This window comes from Littorina saxatilis, linkage group LG5, assembly GCF_037325665.1.
Source record: "Littorina saxatilis isolate snail1 linkage group LG5, US_GU_Lsax_2.0, whole genome shotgun sequence".
NCBI classification, from domain to species: Eukaryota; Metazoa; Mollusca; class Gastropoda; order Littorinimorpha; family Littorinidae; genus Littorina; species Littorina saxatilis.
Genome location: NC_090249.1, coordinates 4494418 through 4511876, shown reverse-complemented (window position 1 = coordinate 4511876; position 17459 = coordinate 4494418). Strand labels below are relative to the sequence as shown.

Genomic DNA, 17459 nt, shown 5'->3' with positions numbered 1-17459 from the left:
CAAACTTATGGTTTTGTTAGCAAAATCTTATGGCGAGAGTCCACAAGAGCTTGACAGGTATGCAATACTTCTTCTTTAGATTGAGTAGACTTCACTAGAGATGTGAAAATATCAGGCCTGATTCTTACTGTAAAACTGGTGTTTTCTATTGCCAAAAGACATTGCTCTGCAACTTGCTACTTGGTTTCCACAATAAAACTGAATTGTTTTTCATGAAATGTAGGCATTGGGGGGGGGGGGGGGGGGGGGGGGGCGCAGTTTAGAGTAAAATAATCTATGTTTTAACAATCAGACCGTCAATTTCAAAGCTCATGTGAAAGGTTCGACTACCCTTTCCTTAAAGGCACAGTAAGCCATCACAGATACGGTCAGGCTTTTACACACAGTACAAACACCCTTTCATTTAAACACTCACCGATTGAGAACATCCTAGGTGCCCTCCGTAAAGAGCGAACAATTTTCAAAGAATTTATTTTTGCGTGGTTTATCTTACCCCTGAGCCATCGTGAACCCGTGTGATCCAGTTTCCCTTTTTCACAATGTAGTCGTCAGTTAGTCATTTGAATGCGACTCGATGTGAGCTTATCTACAATAGCACGTTTTTATGCACGAAACAAACGGCTGTGGTTCACAAGAACTCTAGCGATGGCTTTTGACTGTTGAGAGGAACGGCGATATGCATAAACCGTCGTCTGCTACGACCCTTGCGTGACCCTGCTTCCGGGCTTTTCTTTTTTCAAACTTTCACAACTTCGAATTGTACTGATCTTGTCTTGATGAAAAAAGAATTCTTTTGTAAGAATGTTTGTGTAACAAGCTGTCAATTTATTATTTAGATTTTAAAAGTTAGGTCTAGCGCAAAAACGCACCACGGTCCAAAAACATTCTGATAATCATCGATCGACGGCTATTGCCAGTTTACATCGATAGAATGAGACCCGAAGGGAAGTAACTCATTTTTGACCCGAGTTCAGGATGGGTCCAAAAAGTGTTCGAGACAATCTGCAAAATTAATTCTTTAAAAATTGCTCGCTCTTTACGTAGGGCACCTAGGATGTTCCCGTTTGGTGAGCGTTCAAATGGAAGGGTGTTTGTACTGTGTGTAAAAGCCTGACAGTATCTGTGATGGTTTACGGGAGGCTTACTGTCCGGGCGTGATTTCCGGTATCATGAATATTCATAACAGCCGTCCAGCACCAAAACGAGGCGCCATTGTTGTAGAGGAATAAGTCCACGAAAATAAATTCTTTGAAAATTTCTCACGCTCGACTAAAAGCAGCCAGGATGTTCCCGTTTGGTGAGCGTTCAAATGGAAGTATGCTTGTACTGTATGTAGACGCTCGGGGAGCTCTGTGATGGTTTACGGGAGGCTTACTGCAGACCTGTTTACCCCTAAAACATTGCATGTGTATTTTCTGGGAGCAAAATGAGGCAAATGTGTAGTTTTGTAATTGAATGTGTAGAATTTCTCGTCGACCTATCACAACAACAAGAACAATGATTGCTACTTTTTACCACATGTATTGATTGACTGACGGAAAAATGGGAATTGCAGACAGTGCAATGAGCATGATGTTTTCCTTTCCGCGAAGACAAGGCATGGGTAGTCCTGATGATATTTTGGCAGAAAGACTTGGTTCGGCGCATTGCTCGTCTTTTTCTTTTTGGTCGGTGGCCTTTCGGAGTCATTTTCTTCACAGTTCTCATCTTCACTTTCGTGTGCTCTGCGTTCAGCCATTGTGTCGAGACGCCCGCATGGTTTGGCAGTAACGCTTTCAGTTGTGCCCGGCATTTGCTTGGAGAAGCCTATTCGGCATTAACAAGCTACAACGCAACGACTGCTGGCCGAAAACATGGATTGGAAAATGGATCGGTCAAGGGAGATGAAGAAAATTACGGATTGTGATATGCGTAGCCGAAACAATACCGTTTGCGTGCAGGGACGGGGCGGTGTGAGAGCACAACGGGACAAGGAACAGGTGTAAAGACGAAAAAAAAAAAAGAAAAAAAAAATTTTAAAATACCGTTTGCGTAGAAAACGACAGACTTGCGTAGTTGCGTAGTATATTATTCAAATTCGTAGTTTACTACGCTCAATGTGTAGTGTAAACAGGTCTGTTACTGTGCCTTTAAGATGTAATCAAAGGTGTGGTATGACAGTCTGAAACACGTCTTGAATTCTACTGCTGCAAGCATTTTGCCCATGACTTTCCTTCATCTTTTGACAATTCATGTGATGAACAATTCTTAATTTAGTCTCCCTTACATTGTGCTTAAAACAGATACTTGTGCCCTACCTTTATAAAGTAAGATTTCAATACCAGGTTACAGGCTTCCAAATACATGCAACCTTCAGTTATCTGTACTGCAAAACACTTACACTCATCAACGCTTCGAGAACGATTGGTTGGAGCTGCGTATGTGCTGCGAGCTGGTTGGCTGCGTTCAAAGTAAGGATCTGGACGATCCAGAATCTGAGAAGTGTGCCGAGCCTGGTAGAGAGTGCGGCCAGAGTAGCGGAACTTGGAACCGAGTCGGGGGAACATTGCACTGTTCTGGTTTTGTTCAGCTTCTCGTAACCTGAAAAGAAGGCAACATGAAAACTAAAAACTTGTCTTTGTCTGTTTCAACATAGGTAGGGTACAAAGTTAATTTGCTTCTTGAAGTTGAAGAAAAGTTTCTTTATCTAATACCACAAGCAAAGATTTTTGTATCTTCAACCTGCTGACTGAGGATCAAAACAATTGACTTTCTTTTTTGTTACATTTAGTCAAGTTATAAGATAAGATAAGATAAGATTTTATATAGTCCATGAGGGTAACCTCACAGAAATTCGGGCTGCTTTCTCCCTGGGAAAAGCGAGCTGCCATACAGTATACGGCGCTACCCATTTTTTTTTTCCTGCATGCGTGTATTCATGTTTCCAAGCCCTGAGACTTAATGCCGTGTGAGATGGAATTTTTTTTACACTTTATTCCAAGTCACACGGGTATTTGGTGGACATTTTTATCTATGCCTATACAATTTTGCCAGGAAAGACCCTTTTGTCAATCGTGGGATCTTTAACGTGCACACCCCAATGTAGTGTACACGAAGGGACCTCGGTTTTTCGTCTCATCCGAAAGACTAGCACTTGAACCCACCACCTAGGTTATGACTAAATGTTTTAACATAGAGGGGGAAATCGAGACGAGGGTGGTGGTGTATGTGTGTGTGTGTTTGTGTGTTTATGTGTGTGTGTGCGTGCGTGTGTATGTATGTGTGTGTGTGTGTGTAGAGCGATTCAGAGTAAACTACTCGACCGATCTGTATGGAATTTTACATGAGAGTTCCTGGGTATAATATCCCCAGACATTTTTTCGATAAATGTTTTTTTATGACGTCATATCCGGCTTTTTATAAAAGTTGAGGCGGCACTGTCACACCTTCATTTTTTAATCAAATTGATTGAAATTTTGGCCAAGCAATCTTCGACGAAGGCCGGACTTCGGAATTGCATTTGAGCATGTAGGCTTAAAAATTAATAAATGACTTTGGTCATTAAAAATCTGAAAATTGTAATTAAAATTATTTTTTTATAAAACGATCCAAAATTACTTTTATTTTATTCTTCATCATGTTCTGATTCCAAAACCATATACATATGCTATATTCAGATTAAAAACAAGCTCTGAAAATTAAAAATATAAAAATTATGATTAAAATTACATTTCCGAAATCGTTTTAAAAACAATTTCATCTTATTCTTTGTCGGTTCCTGATTCCAAAACCATATAGATATGTTTGGATTAAAAACATGCTCAGAAAGTTAAAAACGAAGAGAGGTACAGTAAAGCGTGCTATGCAGCACAGCGCAACGCGACTTGTTTTGATTTGTCAAAAATGTATTGTTCCAATAAATATCCATTCTTGTTTTTTTTGTTCTGAATTTTGGAAAGTTTCCAGTCCATCCATTTTTGATTTTTACTGTTTTCCTTTTAACAACAGCATCATGACCGAACAATAATAAACACAAGTTTCACACAGCTTCACCTCAGAATGAAGAGGCAATTACTGTGGTGTATTATTTTCAGCTTTTGAAACTCTTCATCGCTCAATGTAAGCGCAAGTCTCTGTCACCTGTTATTTTTACCAACAACACTAAGGCCCCCCAAAAAAAGTCTGTTTACGGTAACCCGACCGACCCTATTTTTTTCGCGCGATCCTAGACTTTTGTTTTGACATTTTGGGGGGAAAAAAAAAGAAAAAAAAATCTTGTTTTTTTGGCAAAATAACGTAAAAATATGGTTTTTTGGAGGAAAAAAATAAAAATAAAAATCCCGACCTACCGACCCTATTGTTTTGGCCTATGTTACCGTAAACAGACCTATTTTTTTTTGGCCTAAGACAGCCAGTACACACAACAAACCGTAACATAAACCTACAGTTCTCCCAGCTCTCTTGTTTCAAAACGGAAACTTATCTTCTACTTCTTCGTTCATGGGCTGTGAAGCTCCCAAGTTTACTCTCGTTTTTACCCCATCATTCAGGCAGCCATACACCGCTTTCGGGGGAAAAAACGGAAACAAAACCCAAACAGTTACCTGAAGAAGGCGTGATGTTCAACGCAGATTTTCCATAACCGCTTGGCAAGGCGATGTGACTTTAACCTGAAGCTAACAGTGTTCTCCTGTGGGGCGTTCTGCAACACGACAGGCAAAGCATATTTGGTTTGAACAGTTTTTATTCAGATCATCACAAAAAACAATGCTGCATAGAATCAATGCTGCATAGAATCAATTAAACAAATGGATCAGAACAAGCTACACAACAGGCAAAGCATATTTTGCATATATATGTCCATTCAAACACACCGGAAGAAATTTTTAACAAGAAACCAAAAGTTGCCAAGATGCTAGATTTGTTTGTAACAATGGAATGAAAATTGAAAATATGTTGTTGGTAGTGAAAGAGCCATAGTGTTTGGAGAAAATTAATCTGTGTGAATGTATGTAACCAATGCTTTCTTATGTTATTATAGTTTTAAGTTATAATCATTAGCATAAAACAGTAAAGACACATTTGACAGTACAAACAAAACACACGCACAAAAACAACAACAAAACCATTGGAAAGCCAATGACAAAACACACAAGACGCAACTGAACTTTCCACACATTCACTTACATCTGATGGGCGAACTTTGATGTAGAAATGTCTGCGTTTGTAGGAGATTTTGAGGATTTTTGGCCAGACGAAACGACTAATTCTGAGCTTTTCTCTGTAGACTTGAAGGCCACTGGCACACACCCCCAACATGAGCTCCACATTGTTAGCATCCTGCAATAGACATGTAAAACATATTAACAGCCTGCTCCGATATCAGTATATGTTAGTCCTTCTGCTTTAAGGCTGCGTAATAGACGGCTTGAGGCGAGGACGTCTTGGAAAAAATGAAGAATTAAATAACAAGAAAAGGTCAGTTCGGCAAAAATAAAATAAATTTTTTGTTAATGATGACAAAGCCAAAACATTTAGGGTCAGTAGATAGGTAGCCTTTTTGTTTTGTTTTGTTTGAATTTAATTCCTTGGCCTGATTACTAAAACATTAAATCATAGACAAAATGAAACATTCAGTAGTAATGAGATGAGCGTTCTTTCCTTGACATCAAGATGGTACGAGTCTCAAAAATAGGATCGACCGATATCCGCACTTGGATAGGCTGGACCATAAATCTTGGACGAGGGCGGCAAATTAGAAACATACCCCTGGTCTCTGCTTTCCCTGAATCCTATTCTTCCAATCTTTAGTGTACTAAGTAAGACAGCTGAATGAATAAACTAACAGCTCTGCAGAAAATCAAGGATAATAGCATCATTATTCTGCCAGGCTTTTTTTAGCACAAATATTGCATGTTCTGGCGCAGTGCATATTTTCGCCTTATTCAGTTATTGCTGCACAAAATAGGCCTTGTTTGGCATCAATGGACACAAATCACTCAGCATGCAATGAAAGAGGTCCACAAATCACACAAGGACTGACCTCAGCTTGATGGAGATCAACACCATACATGGACAACTTTTTGGCATTTTCCAAGAAGTTCTGTTCTGCCTCGTCTGGTGTCTGACCCCTGCAAAAATAATGAAGGATCTTTTAAAATCTCCTTCTCTTCAAATGAAATTCATTAACCTTAACTTACATGAAAATACAGGACAGGACTCCCCATGGACTCACAACCTAGAGGGTCTCTGGACCTCCAACTTGAATTTTTAGGGGGTCCAAGTCCAAGGACTCCCTCAGTGGAACTTTAAGAGGGTTCGAAGACAAGGAGGTTCATATAATTACTTTTGGACGTGACAGTCCCAAAATTTATTATATTTAAATTTCAGATCTTCCCCCATAATACTAATACTATAGTAATAGACCCTAAAAGTGTGCGTCATACTTATGTTGTTTGTGAAGTTCGACAATTTTCTCCAGCAGTTCTGTGGTCTGGTTTGGTGAGAAGGGGATGTCTTTTACATATTCAATGCCATGGTGCTCATTGGGGTCGTAGTCGCCCACGTCAGCTTGTACACAGTATGAACCCAGCATGGCTTGTGTCAGGAACGTTGCTGGCAATCTGGGAACAGACACAAATATTATTTAGGCACAAAAAAAAAAAATAGGTCTGTTTACGGTAACCCGACCGACCCTAGTTTTTAGGCCCGACCCTAATCTTTTTTTTGGATCGTCTGAAAAAAACCAAACACCGCATCCAAAATAGAGCTGTTTGCGCTCAAACAGCAGACGACAGAAGGGAGGTAAGCTCAAAGTACTGTTTATAGTTATGTTGGGAAAAAACAGGGATTGATGAGAAGAAAATAATGAACTGTGAAACATCATAGAGAGGGGAGAAAAAAACAGAAAAAAAATTTTTAAATGGAAAAAAAAAAAAAAAAAAAAGCCGACCTACCGACCCTATTTTTTCACCCTATGTTACCGTAAACAGACCTTTTTTTTTTTTGGCCTTATATTGACAGGAACACACATTGCAAGTGACCATGAGAAAACAACAGCACCAACCGACAGCCACAAAGTGTTCTTGGTCGAAATAGAAGAACATTTATGGAAAAAGGCTGAAAGGCTGGGTTCAGCAACTTTACTATCAATCTTGCAGAAGCCAGCAAGAAAAAAACATCTCACCTTTCAATCTTGCAGAGTCAAAAACATGCACCAAGGAACCCTTGAATTTAATTATAAGCTTGACTTATTAACTGCATGTTAACTTATCTTCAAGTAGTGTTGGTTGAATGATTCCTGTCAGATTGTACAAATGAGTGAAGTATCAAACACAGTGGTACCTGCCCTGGTGACCACTTCCTGATAACGACCGCCTGCCCATTAGGCCTAAAAAAAAAAAAATAGGTGTGGTTACGGTAACCCGACCTACCCTATTTTTAGGGGCCGACCCTATAACTTTTTATTACATTTGTCAAACAAAAATAATAATAAATTAAATAAATAAATAAATAAAAACGAGTGCAGAAAACGCTATGAAAGCGAAAGCGCTCGAGTCGCACACTTATTTCCCTGTCAAGTAGGTTTAATTTGTACACATTAGAAAGAAAAGTAAAAAAAAAAAAAAAGTGATTACCTACCTTCCTACCCTATTTTTTGGGGCTATGTTACCTTAACCACACCTTTTTTTGGGGGGGGGCCTTACGACCACCACTAGGTTCTTACCTACATTAAACAATGAACTTTTCTACAACGACCAGCTGTCAATAACTCTATAAGGATTAGTTTTGGTTGGTCCCTTGGTTAGTCGTTATAGACAGGTTTGACTGTATAACAAAATGTACCTGTATAAACACAAAAACATGTGTAGTGTATACTTACTTTCCACTCAAGATATCCCTTCTGACTTGGAGTGTGACAAGCCATCTGAAAGTGAAAAGAAGAAGATACAAGTTAGTCATCAAATGCTGTTCTGATTTATCTATCTGGGTGATATTTCTCACAGTAAATCACTAAATGTTTAGAAAGTTATGGTATTAGCAAGATTACTTTGATCCAAAGTGAACACTAAAATTATAGGGTGGGCAATACATTGACAGATAATTTCCATTCATTACTATTCAGAAATAAAACAAGCCCAACAACACACAGGAAAGAACCTCAACGATATTATTTGAAGATCACTCATCCTCAAATAGTCAATACAATGAAGCACAAAGGAAAGTGTAGCGGTACGTTCGAGCTGGGGTAGCAAGTGAGACTCAAAATGACATTAATTTGATTAAATAACCTCAAACTCACACTTTTCATCAAATCTAACCAAGATTTATTAAAGGTAAAACTAATAAAAATGGGAGTAGGGAGTAGGTAATGTCAAACAAAACAATCTACACACCTTGTTAAACTTTCTCTTAGTTGTGTTGGGTCTGGAGGATAAAATTTTAAGGCAAAGTCGAAAAGCCAAGGCCCTCCTGAAATAAAAGATACAGAATAAGTCAACTGTTATGTTATGTTATATGAAGTCTTATATCGCGCGTGTATCTCCAGACTCGGACTCAAGGCGCAGGGATCTATTTATGCCGTGTGAGATGGAATTTTTTACACAATACATCACGCATTCACATCGACCAGCAGATCGCAGCCATTTCGGCGCATATCCTACTTTTCACGGCCTATTATTCCAAGTCACACGGGTATTTTTGGTGGACATTTTTTTTATCTATGCCTATACAATTTTGCCAGGAAAGACCCTTTCGTCAATCGTGGGATCTTTAACGTGCACACCCCAACTGTGTCATTGTCAGATGAAAAACCAACGTTTATCATACAAATTCTGTGAAAGCATTTTCAAATGCAAGCACACCAAGAGGAAACAATAGTCACAGGAAAAAAGTACCTTTCAGTTTCAAGTTGAAAACTTAAATTAAAGGTACTTTCTTTCTCAATTAACCCATTCATGAAACCACTGATCTGTCCCTGCTTTTAAAAGAGCTAAGACTATGAGTAACTTCAGTAAGACTAACAAGTCGCGCAAGGCAAAATTACTACATTTAGTCAAGCTGTGGAACTCACAGAATGAAACAGAACGCACTGCATTTTTTCACAATGACCGTAGTCCGCCGCTAGTGCAAAAGGCAGTGAAAGTGACGAGCCTGTTCAGCGCGGTAGCGGTTGCGCTGTGCTAGCATATCACGCTTTACTGTACCTCTCTTCGTTTTAACTTTCTGAGCGTGTTTTTAATCCAAACATATCATATATGTTTTTGGAATTAGGAACCGACAAGGAATAAGATGAAATTGTTTTTAAAATGATTTCGGAACTTTAATTTTAATCATAATTTTTATATTTTTAATTTTCAGAGCTTGTTTTTAATCCGAATATAACATATTTATGTGTTTTTGGAATCAGAACATGATGAAGAATAAAATAAAAGTAATTTTGGATCTTTATAAAAAAATAATTTTAATTACAATTTTCAGATTTTTAATGACCGAAGTCATTAATTAATTTTTAAGCCTCCATGCTGAAATGCAATACCGAAGTCCGGCCTTCGTCGAAGATTGCTTGGCCAAAATTTCAATCAATTTGATTGAAAAATGAAGGTGTGGCAGCCGCCTCAACTTTTACAAAAAGCCGGATATGACGTCATAAGGCAAAAAAAAAAAAAAGGTCTGTTTACGGTAACCCGACCGACCCTAGTTTTTAGGCCCGACCCTAATCTTTTTTTTGGATCGTCTGAAAAAAAAAAAAACGCATCCAAAATAGAGCTGTTTGCGCTCAAACAGCAGACGACAGAAGGGAGGTAAGCTCAAAGTACTGTTTATAGTTATGTTGGGCAAAAACAGGGATTGATGAGAAGAAATGAACTGTGAAACATCATAGAGAGGGGAGAAAAAAAATTTTAAAAAAAAATGGAAAAAAAATTAAAAAAAAATAAAAATAAAAAAAACGACCTACCGACCCTATTTTTTCACCCTATGTTACCGTAAACAGACCTATTTTTTTTTTTGGCCTAAAAGACATTTATCGAAAAAAAGAAAAAAACGTCTGGGGATTTCATACCCAGGAACTCATGTAAAATTTCATAAAGATCGGTCCAGTAGTTTAGTCTGAATCGCTCTTCACACACACACGCACAGACACACACACACATACACCGTACCACGACCCTCGTCTCGATTCCTCCTCTGTTAAAACATTTAGTCAAAACTTGACTAAATGTAACAAAATGACACCAGCAACTTGAACACTAAACAGGACATTTTCTATTGACTACATTTTTTAAGTGACTCCAGTGTCAACAAGTAAACTTTATTCAACAAAAAGTTTCCAAACTGCACAGAATGCTGTCAGGCTGTTGAGTTTCAGCATGTGTGGAATGCTCTCATTCCATGTAGTTTGTCAAATTCTGGACAATCTGGGGTGGGAAGGAGGAATGTCTTTAATTTTTTTTTCCACTAAAACTGTGAATAAAGATTCTGTAACAACAGCAGTGAAACTGAAACTTGACACCAATTTTCAAAACCTGCCTAAATTAAACAACCCTAATGATGACTCCAAAGCTTTTTAAAAAAATCTGAACACAATTTTCTTTTGTGGAAGATTAAATTTTTTATTTTATTTTTAAATCCACTGAGGAATTTCAAAATACCCGATGTATAATCTTGTCAAGTTCTGTAACTACTGTATTATGCAAAACTTGCGCCACACAAAAAAGTAAATTTCACATTCTACACAATGCTAAGCAGAAGTAAATCACTCAAGAAATGCAAATTATTTACTTCCAAGATCATGTACGTTTTTCATGTATTCAAAGCTGCATACATGATACACATGTATGCACACACACTCCAATTACAATAAAGCATACTCACTCTTTTTCTGTTTGGAGATCTTTTTTTCTGGACTCAACCAGCACTGAAAGAAAGAAATGTGAACATGTTTAACATGATTTGCCTTGACCAGCTCAGAATAAGTTCAAATCAGTCCATGTTTTTACCAATGTATTGTCCCTACAAAGGGCTGGAAACATGTAGTACTTGCAAAGTTCTGGAGCCTATATCAACTGTAAGTGTAATACTAATACTCAGCTTTTAACTTAATGTCACCTACAAACAGAGACCGATATGTGCATATAAACTGCTCTGCGCTATAACAATATTTCGCAAATCATGACTCTTGACACTTTGCATGCCAATCTCAGTTCTCACTCATCTTCATGCACAGACAAGGTAACCTGGGCACATACGCAGTCAGACTTCTCACCATCACACTCACAACATCTGAGGCCTGACACTTCACATGTTCAGGCAAATGTCATCACCTGCAAAAGAAGTGGTCGCTATGAAGAAAAACAAATATAACTTACTTTCAAGTGGTGTGGCAACCTCTCATCAACATACTGCAGTCCAAAGTAATCCTTTTCCTGGAGATCTAGATGCTGGCACACTTTTTCCAACAGTTCTCGCCCGTCAGCATTTTTCTGAAACAGACAGCACCACACATCTCAATCCTGATGCTCCTATTTCACCAGAAGTTCCCTCAGAGTCAAACTCAGAGACAAGGCCTAATAAGCACATCTGATGCCAACTCACACTCTCACCAGAACTTCCCTTGCACAGACACAACTAATCACAAAGTAAGCACATCCACTTGATCATGGTTTCAATTCAAGTCACATCAGCGTCAAATTGGATAATCATAATGTATTCGCAAGCATACACTGTCGTTCTGTCCTTTCAGTGTTTCACAGTTTCTTTCAGCATCCATGACTGAAACTGTAGTGCAAGCAGTGCTTTCCCCAGAATCTGCAAACGATAGGTCAGTTGGTTTTGAATTGAAATGAAAACATTTATAGGTCCAAATATCCTGGCTAAGACTAAGATCTTTTGTACTGTCAAAACTCTAGGACGGTCGACTGACCGGGGGTCAGAACAAAGCGTCAGTGCCTGAAGACCAAGACCTGTGTTTCAGTTTCAGTTTCAGGCTAGCTTTTAAAGGCACAGTGCAGCTCACACTCACAGCCTTCGTTTTGCGTTTTTGTTGCAGCTGAGTGCATTTACAGTTCAAAAATCCTCCTATGGTAGTAAAACAAACCCAAAACTACCCAACGACGACATCTGTGAAGCTCGACAGTTTCTTGTTTACGCGAGTGCATAAATTAACCTAGTTATTACGTGGTGTTTGGTCGGAGTTCGATTCAACTGAGTGATTCCGGCCTCCATTTTTTTTTACACAAACTCATGATGACGTCCGACATTGTTTGCTAGTGACGTGTCTTTTTGTGCATGATGTGGTGATCTACCTGATCTAAATTTAGATCCAAAAATAGGTCAAGACCAGCCGGGTCCGAGTACGAAATTAATTCGTAAAAAAATCGCAGTACTTGACTCTTTGGGTTTGTTTGTTTGTTTATTTGTTGCTTAACGTCCAGTCGACTACGCAGAGCCATATCAGGACGAGGAAGGGGGGGATGAAGGGGGCCACTTGTCAAGCGATTCCTGTTTACAAATGCACTAACCCATTACTTGTGTCCCAGCAGGCTTTAGTAAAACTAAATTAATACCTACTGGAAGATTACCAGTTTCCAGTATGTTAAAATAGGCTTAACCTATCTACTGCTGGACTTACATCAGAACACTAACAGATTAAACTATACATGAATCGCGAGACAAGCGGCAAGAGAAGAGATTTTTGGAAAAAATACAGGTGAATGAGCAAGAAGGCAGAAAAAAGAAAAGAATTCATGAAGAAAAAGAGAGCATGACAGGAAAGAGGAACCAAAAATCTACCTAACAGCAAACTAGAAAGCTCCTGCGGTTCCAAAAACAGGAGGGGCCTTTAATTTCATAACCGCAGTGCCCCACTGCGGGAACTCTTTGGGTGCAAGTCAATGAAACTTGGTAGTTCTTCTAACGGATAGCTGCCTGAGGTATGACTAAAAGCCCCAGGGGCTCCGTGCACCTGGATTTGACAAGTTCAGTACCTTTAATTCAGGTATCAGATCTTTGATCATAGCAAGCTGTATGAGCAATGAATTAGTTTCTGTGCTGATCCCATTTTCTTTTTCTTACGAACAAAGTTGTCTCCCTTCACTTAGCTCCAGATGGTTGGCCTTCCTCTCTATGATTCTCATGCAATGATGCATCATGATCTTAGTGTTACACTACTGCGGACTTCCTGGCAGCCACTGGTCTGAGGATCTAGCACGGCCACCAACATCGAACGCAGAAGAAGAAGAAGAAGTGTTACACTACAGTCTTACATTTCTTGTACATTTACAGATTCTACAGGACACCATCACTGCTCCCGCGTTACGTGCTATACTACAATACAAATTCAATCTATAGTAAAATCAAAAACCAGACATTTGGAACTTACTTAGTCTTACATTACAGTATTGGTTTTAATTTTCACTTCAGTGCTTGATCATTTTGATGGTCAAAACATTGACCAATTGTGAAATTTTGCTTACATTGCTGAGTTAAAAATAAAATGGCAATGAAATTACAATTTATCTTGCTCAGCATTTTCACTTCTAGTTACATGTATGCCACCTAAATTCCAGGAAGACTTTGTCTCATGGCATACCGACATTCTAGTTACTGAATACTTACAAGTTACATACAAAGTACAAGTATATATACAAATATAAAATATGTAGACAAATGTCTCCTTGTTGAATCAATGAATGGCTAATATTATAAAAAGCCATGTTTTATACGTCCACTTCAAAGCTTTGCTGACAGTGTCACACTCAGAGGCCCCAAATAATTGTTTTTTTCTCACTTTTCACTTCACACAGTTTTCATCACCAAACCCTATGTCAGTATAGTTTTTAACGAAGTGTATGTCACTATCATAGTGTGTTCACATACTACTGTGTTTTTTTCTGCATAGATACGTGCAAAATCATATCATCCAATGGAATGTCTTCAAACCTTTTCAGATCAATTGAGTTGCTAGCTTGAACAAGTAAAACTAAAACTAGTAAAAGGCATCTTAAAATTGGACCATTATGATGATTGTGTGCTTTGGCTGTTGCTGGGGGTTCTTCAGTTTATTAAATTAATTTCAAGCTTTTCACTGAAAAGGTCTATCTGGAATAATAGTAAGGCCACAAAGAAAAATATGTCTGTTTCCGGTAACATCGCCGAAAAAAAATAGGGTTGGTCGGTCGGTTTATTTTTACCTTTTTCTTACGTTTTCAGAGGGATTCCCGGCGTCATTGGCCGCCATGTTTTTTTCGTGTGACGACGGAAACAGGAGGTAAGTCTCTTCGATTGTTAAGTCTCATCGACCGATTACCTCCCGGTTTTTTTTGTTTTTGTTTTTTTGGTGCGAAAGGCGAAAAAAACCTTTAGGGTCGGCGCTTAAAAATAGGGTCGGTCGGGTTACCAGAAACAGACATATTTTTCTTTTTGGCCTAAGGCCTAAAAAAACAATAGGTGTGGTTACGGTAACCCGACCTACCCTATTTTTAGGGGCCGACCCTATAACTTTTTATTATATTTGTCACAAAAAAAACGAGTGCAGAAAACGCAATGAAAGCGAAAGCGCTCGAGTCGCACACTTATTTCCCTGTCAAGTAGATTTAATTTGTACACATTAGATTTAGAAAAAAAAGTATAAAAAAAAGTGATTGCCTACCTTCCTACCCTATTTTTTTGGCTACGTTACCCAAACCACACCTATTGGTTTTTTTGGCCTAATACAGGTCACAGGGCATTTAAAAAAATTGTTTTACAGCAAGTATCTCAGAAGCTACTTTTTAAGCACCACACAGTGAGACTAATCTATATGCCACTTCTTCACACAAGAGTATGCAGTACTCTACTAGCTTTTAATTTAAGCACTTTCAATGCCACAGATAGTAAATCATTTTACACATGACCCTTCAGTAGGTTTATTCCTAAGATCTCCCAAGGAATTTGATTGAACACTTGAAAATGGTCATGTCTGTAATTGTAAGTGAAGGATACCTTGTGGACGGAATCCAGTCGGCATTAGGCCCCCAAAAAATTGTCTGTTTCTGGTAACATGGCTAAAAAAAATAGGGTAGGTAGGTAGGGATTTCCCCCCCCCCCCCCCCCCCAAATGTAGACCAATAAAACTAACTTTAAAAATCGCGCAAAGAGACTGGATTCACTATACATAGAGACAAGACACTCAACACATTTACAAATCTGTGACAAAGACTGAAAGAGTATGACATGTTTTTCTTTGTTTACCTGGTCTGATATTTCCATGATGAAACAGAAAAGAAGACTTGAGACATCTTACATCTTGAGCTTGGACAAATGGGAAAATTTTTTGAGTTTGGAAAAAAACGTTTAGGGTCGGCGCCAAAATTTAAGGTCGGTCGGGTGACCAGAAACAGACAAATTTTTTTTTTGGCCTTAAGTCTTCTACTTATGCCTTCTTGGGCTGAAACTCCCACACGTCTACATTTGTGTTTTTGCATGAATGGATTTTACGCGTATGGTTGCTTAACAAAACAACCCCCAAAAAATATCATGTACTGCTGTTGCTGTTTTCAATCAGTGTATTGTACACAATTAAAATATCAATTTTAGTTCTTTACTAAGTTTTTCTAATTCTATACTGTTGCATAAGTGGACTGTATGAGATAAAGTGGGTTAAGGTGTTCGTGTGCTTCTGCTGGGTTCAAGTATTGTAGATGACCACATAAACAAACACAAGTCACAGTAACTGACAGTTACAGCACTGGATACCATTATTGCCAGCCCCTAATGTTTGAGGAAAACTGCAGCTCATGAATAACTTTAATAAGCAAATCCCTCAAATTACATCTTCTCATTAAGCATAAATGCCCCAGGTAAATATGAAACGTGACGAGTCAGCCACATTTTCAATAGGACTTAATGATCGTCACACATGTAAGTGTTAATTCATGCACACTGATGCACAGCACAAATATCCAGTGAAGCACAGTCGTCCAAGCAATATCCAGGCAGCACATAGTTTAGTAATCCAGTGAAATGAACTTCACATCCACAGCACTGAAGATTTCACAAGGAGAAGAGGTAATCCAGAATCCGGTTCCACATCTTGTCACACTTGCTTGTAAAATCCAATTGAACACAGAGCATTGTCACACAGTTGTTTGATTTCCCTCCTCACACAACAGTAGAGTTGATCAATTCCCATCAAGTCGTGCAAGCCAGGATTAAAACTAAACACAAGCAAAGCAAAAATATAGAAGCAACAAAAATAACAATAATTATGAATTATTAAAACCTGAACTCTTCAACCTTGTGAAGAAAGGCCCAGGCCCACCCTGTCAGGTGGTACTCACATCTAGTTCAAAGTTCACATGTTCGCCATCAAGAAGCACAACTTCATAGGTAAATCCCTTGCCAGTCCGCTGCTTGGGCTGCTCTTTCGGTGGCGACTTGTCTCCCATCTTTTTGGGACTTTTCTTTTCTGAATTCTGAAACAAACAACGAACACAAGTCTTAATCAATTGTACATTATCATCAATATGAACGACTTAGGACAGTATACCATGTTAGAACCTGAAATAAAATAGAGTTTAATGAGAACCATAGGTAAAACTGAAAGTTACATTCTTGGTGGTATGTAAATTATATTTTAGGTTTTACTTTTAGTAAACTTTACCTCAGCAGCAACAGTCATCTTTACAAAAACAGAGAAAGATCCTCACAGAGCAAAAAATACTATCTTGAAGAGTACAACAAGTGTGCACGGTGTTCCTGCACAGACTAACACACACTGTCCTCTACCACACACTGAAAGGCTACTGTCCCTTGTGATGAATCAAACGCACTGCTCACAAACAACCCTTCGCTTTCATCAACAGGCACACCCCGTTTTATCCTAAAGGCAAAGTGTCTCATCATTTCCGTTCACGACATTTCCCGTTAAACTGCAGGGCACGACCCACGCCACACATACCTACCAGCGCTAGTCACTGGGTCACTACTCAGAACGATACAGTGTGATCGGACGAAGGATCGCCTGCCTCGAGACGGAAGTACTCTTGCCCACTGGCTATGCTAACCACTTGTTGAAATCACTATCAATCATCGCTTCAAAAGAGATTCCAGCAAATCAGCTCCTGGCATTTCATCGTGACAGGCTGATAAACAAGTGTACGACGATCAACGATCGGGAATAACGGGATAAACCTTGAGCTGAACCTGCGAAGAGGTGGCACCCATCTGTACGAGGGACGCGATAAGCAAGGCCGATAACTGCAGCGCACCAAACTCGCACACACAACACGCACATGTTCTGTTTCTCAGAACTTCTCTACACACGATCTGCGAACTGAAGCCGTCAGCTAACATTTATATATAATGAAACGAACAAAATAAATACATGGTTTAAGAAACCCCTATATTAAAGTACGAAAGGAAAACAGCAGGAGTTCGTTAGTTCGAACGTACAGAACTGTCACTGTCAGAAGGGAAGTCCCACTCGCAGTCAACTTGAC

The 17459-nt window shown here is 38.9% G+C and overlaps 1 protein-coding gene across 13 annotated transcripts in view; it reads right to left on the bottom strand.

Annotated features, from left to right (window-relative positions):
* LOC138966118 (protein 4.1-like) overlaps positions 1-17459 on the bottom strand; it is a 142959-nt gene that overhangs the window by 42701 nt on the left and 82799 nt on the right. For 12 of the 13 annotated variants that reach the window (XR_011455612.1, XM_070338225.1, XM_070338214.1 and 9 more), the window contains exons 2-11: positions 16299-16433; positions 11349-11462; positions 10855-10897; positions 8376-8451; positions 7862-7906; positions 6426-6602; positions 6023-6110; positions 5167-5319; positions 4584-4681; positions 2381-2580 (exon numbers count right to left, since the gene is read on the bottom strand). Coding sequence is in view for 12 of the 13 variants with exons in the window: in XM_070338225.1 (XP_070194326.1) it covers positions 2381-2580; positions 4584-4681; positions 5167-5319; positions 6023-6110; positions 6426-6602; positions 7862-7906; positions 8376-8451; positions 10855-10897; positions 11349-11462; positions 16299-16433 (1129 nt within the window). In the remaining variant the exon portion in view is untranslated. Of the gene's footprint in view, positions 1-2380; positions 2581-4583; positions 4682-5166; positions 5320-6022; positions 6111-6425; positions 6603-7861; positions 7907-8375; positions 8452-10854; positions 10898-11348; positions 11463-16298; positions 16434-16621; positions 16743-17459 lie in introns of those variants that run through there. The other variant, XM_070338216.1, reaches the window with a different exon arrangement.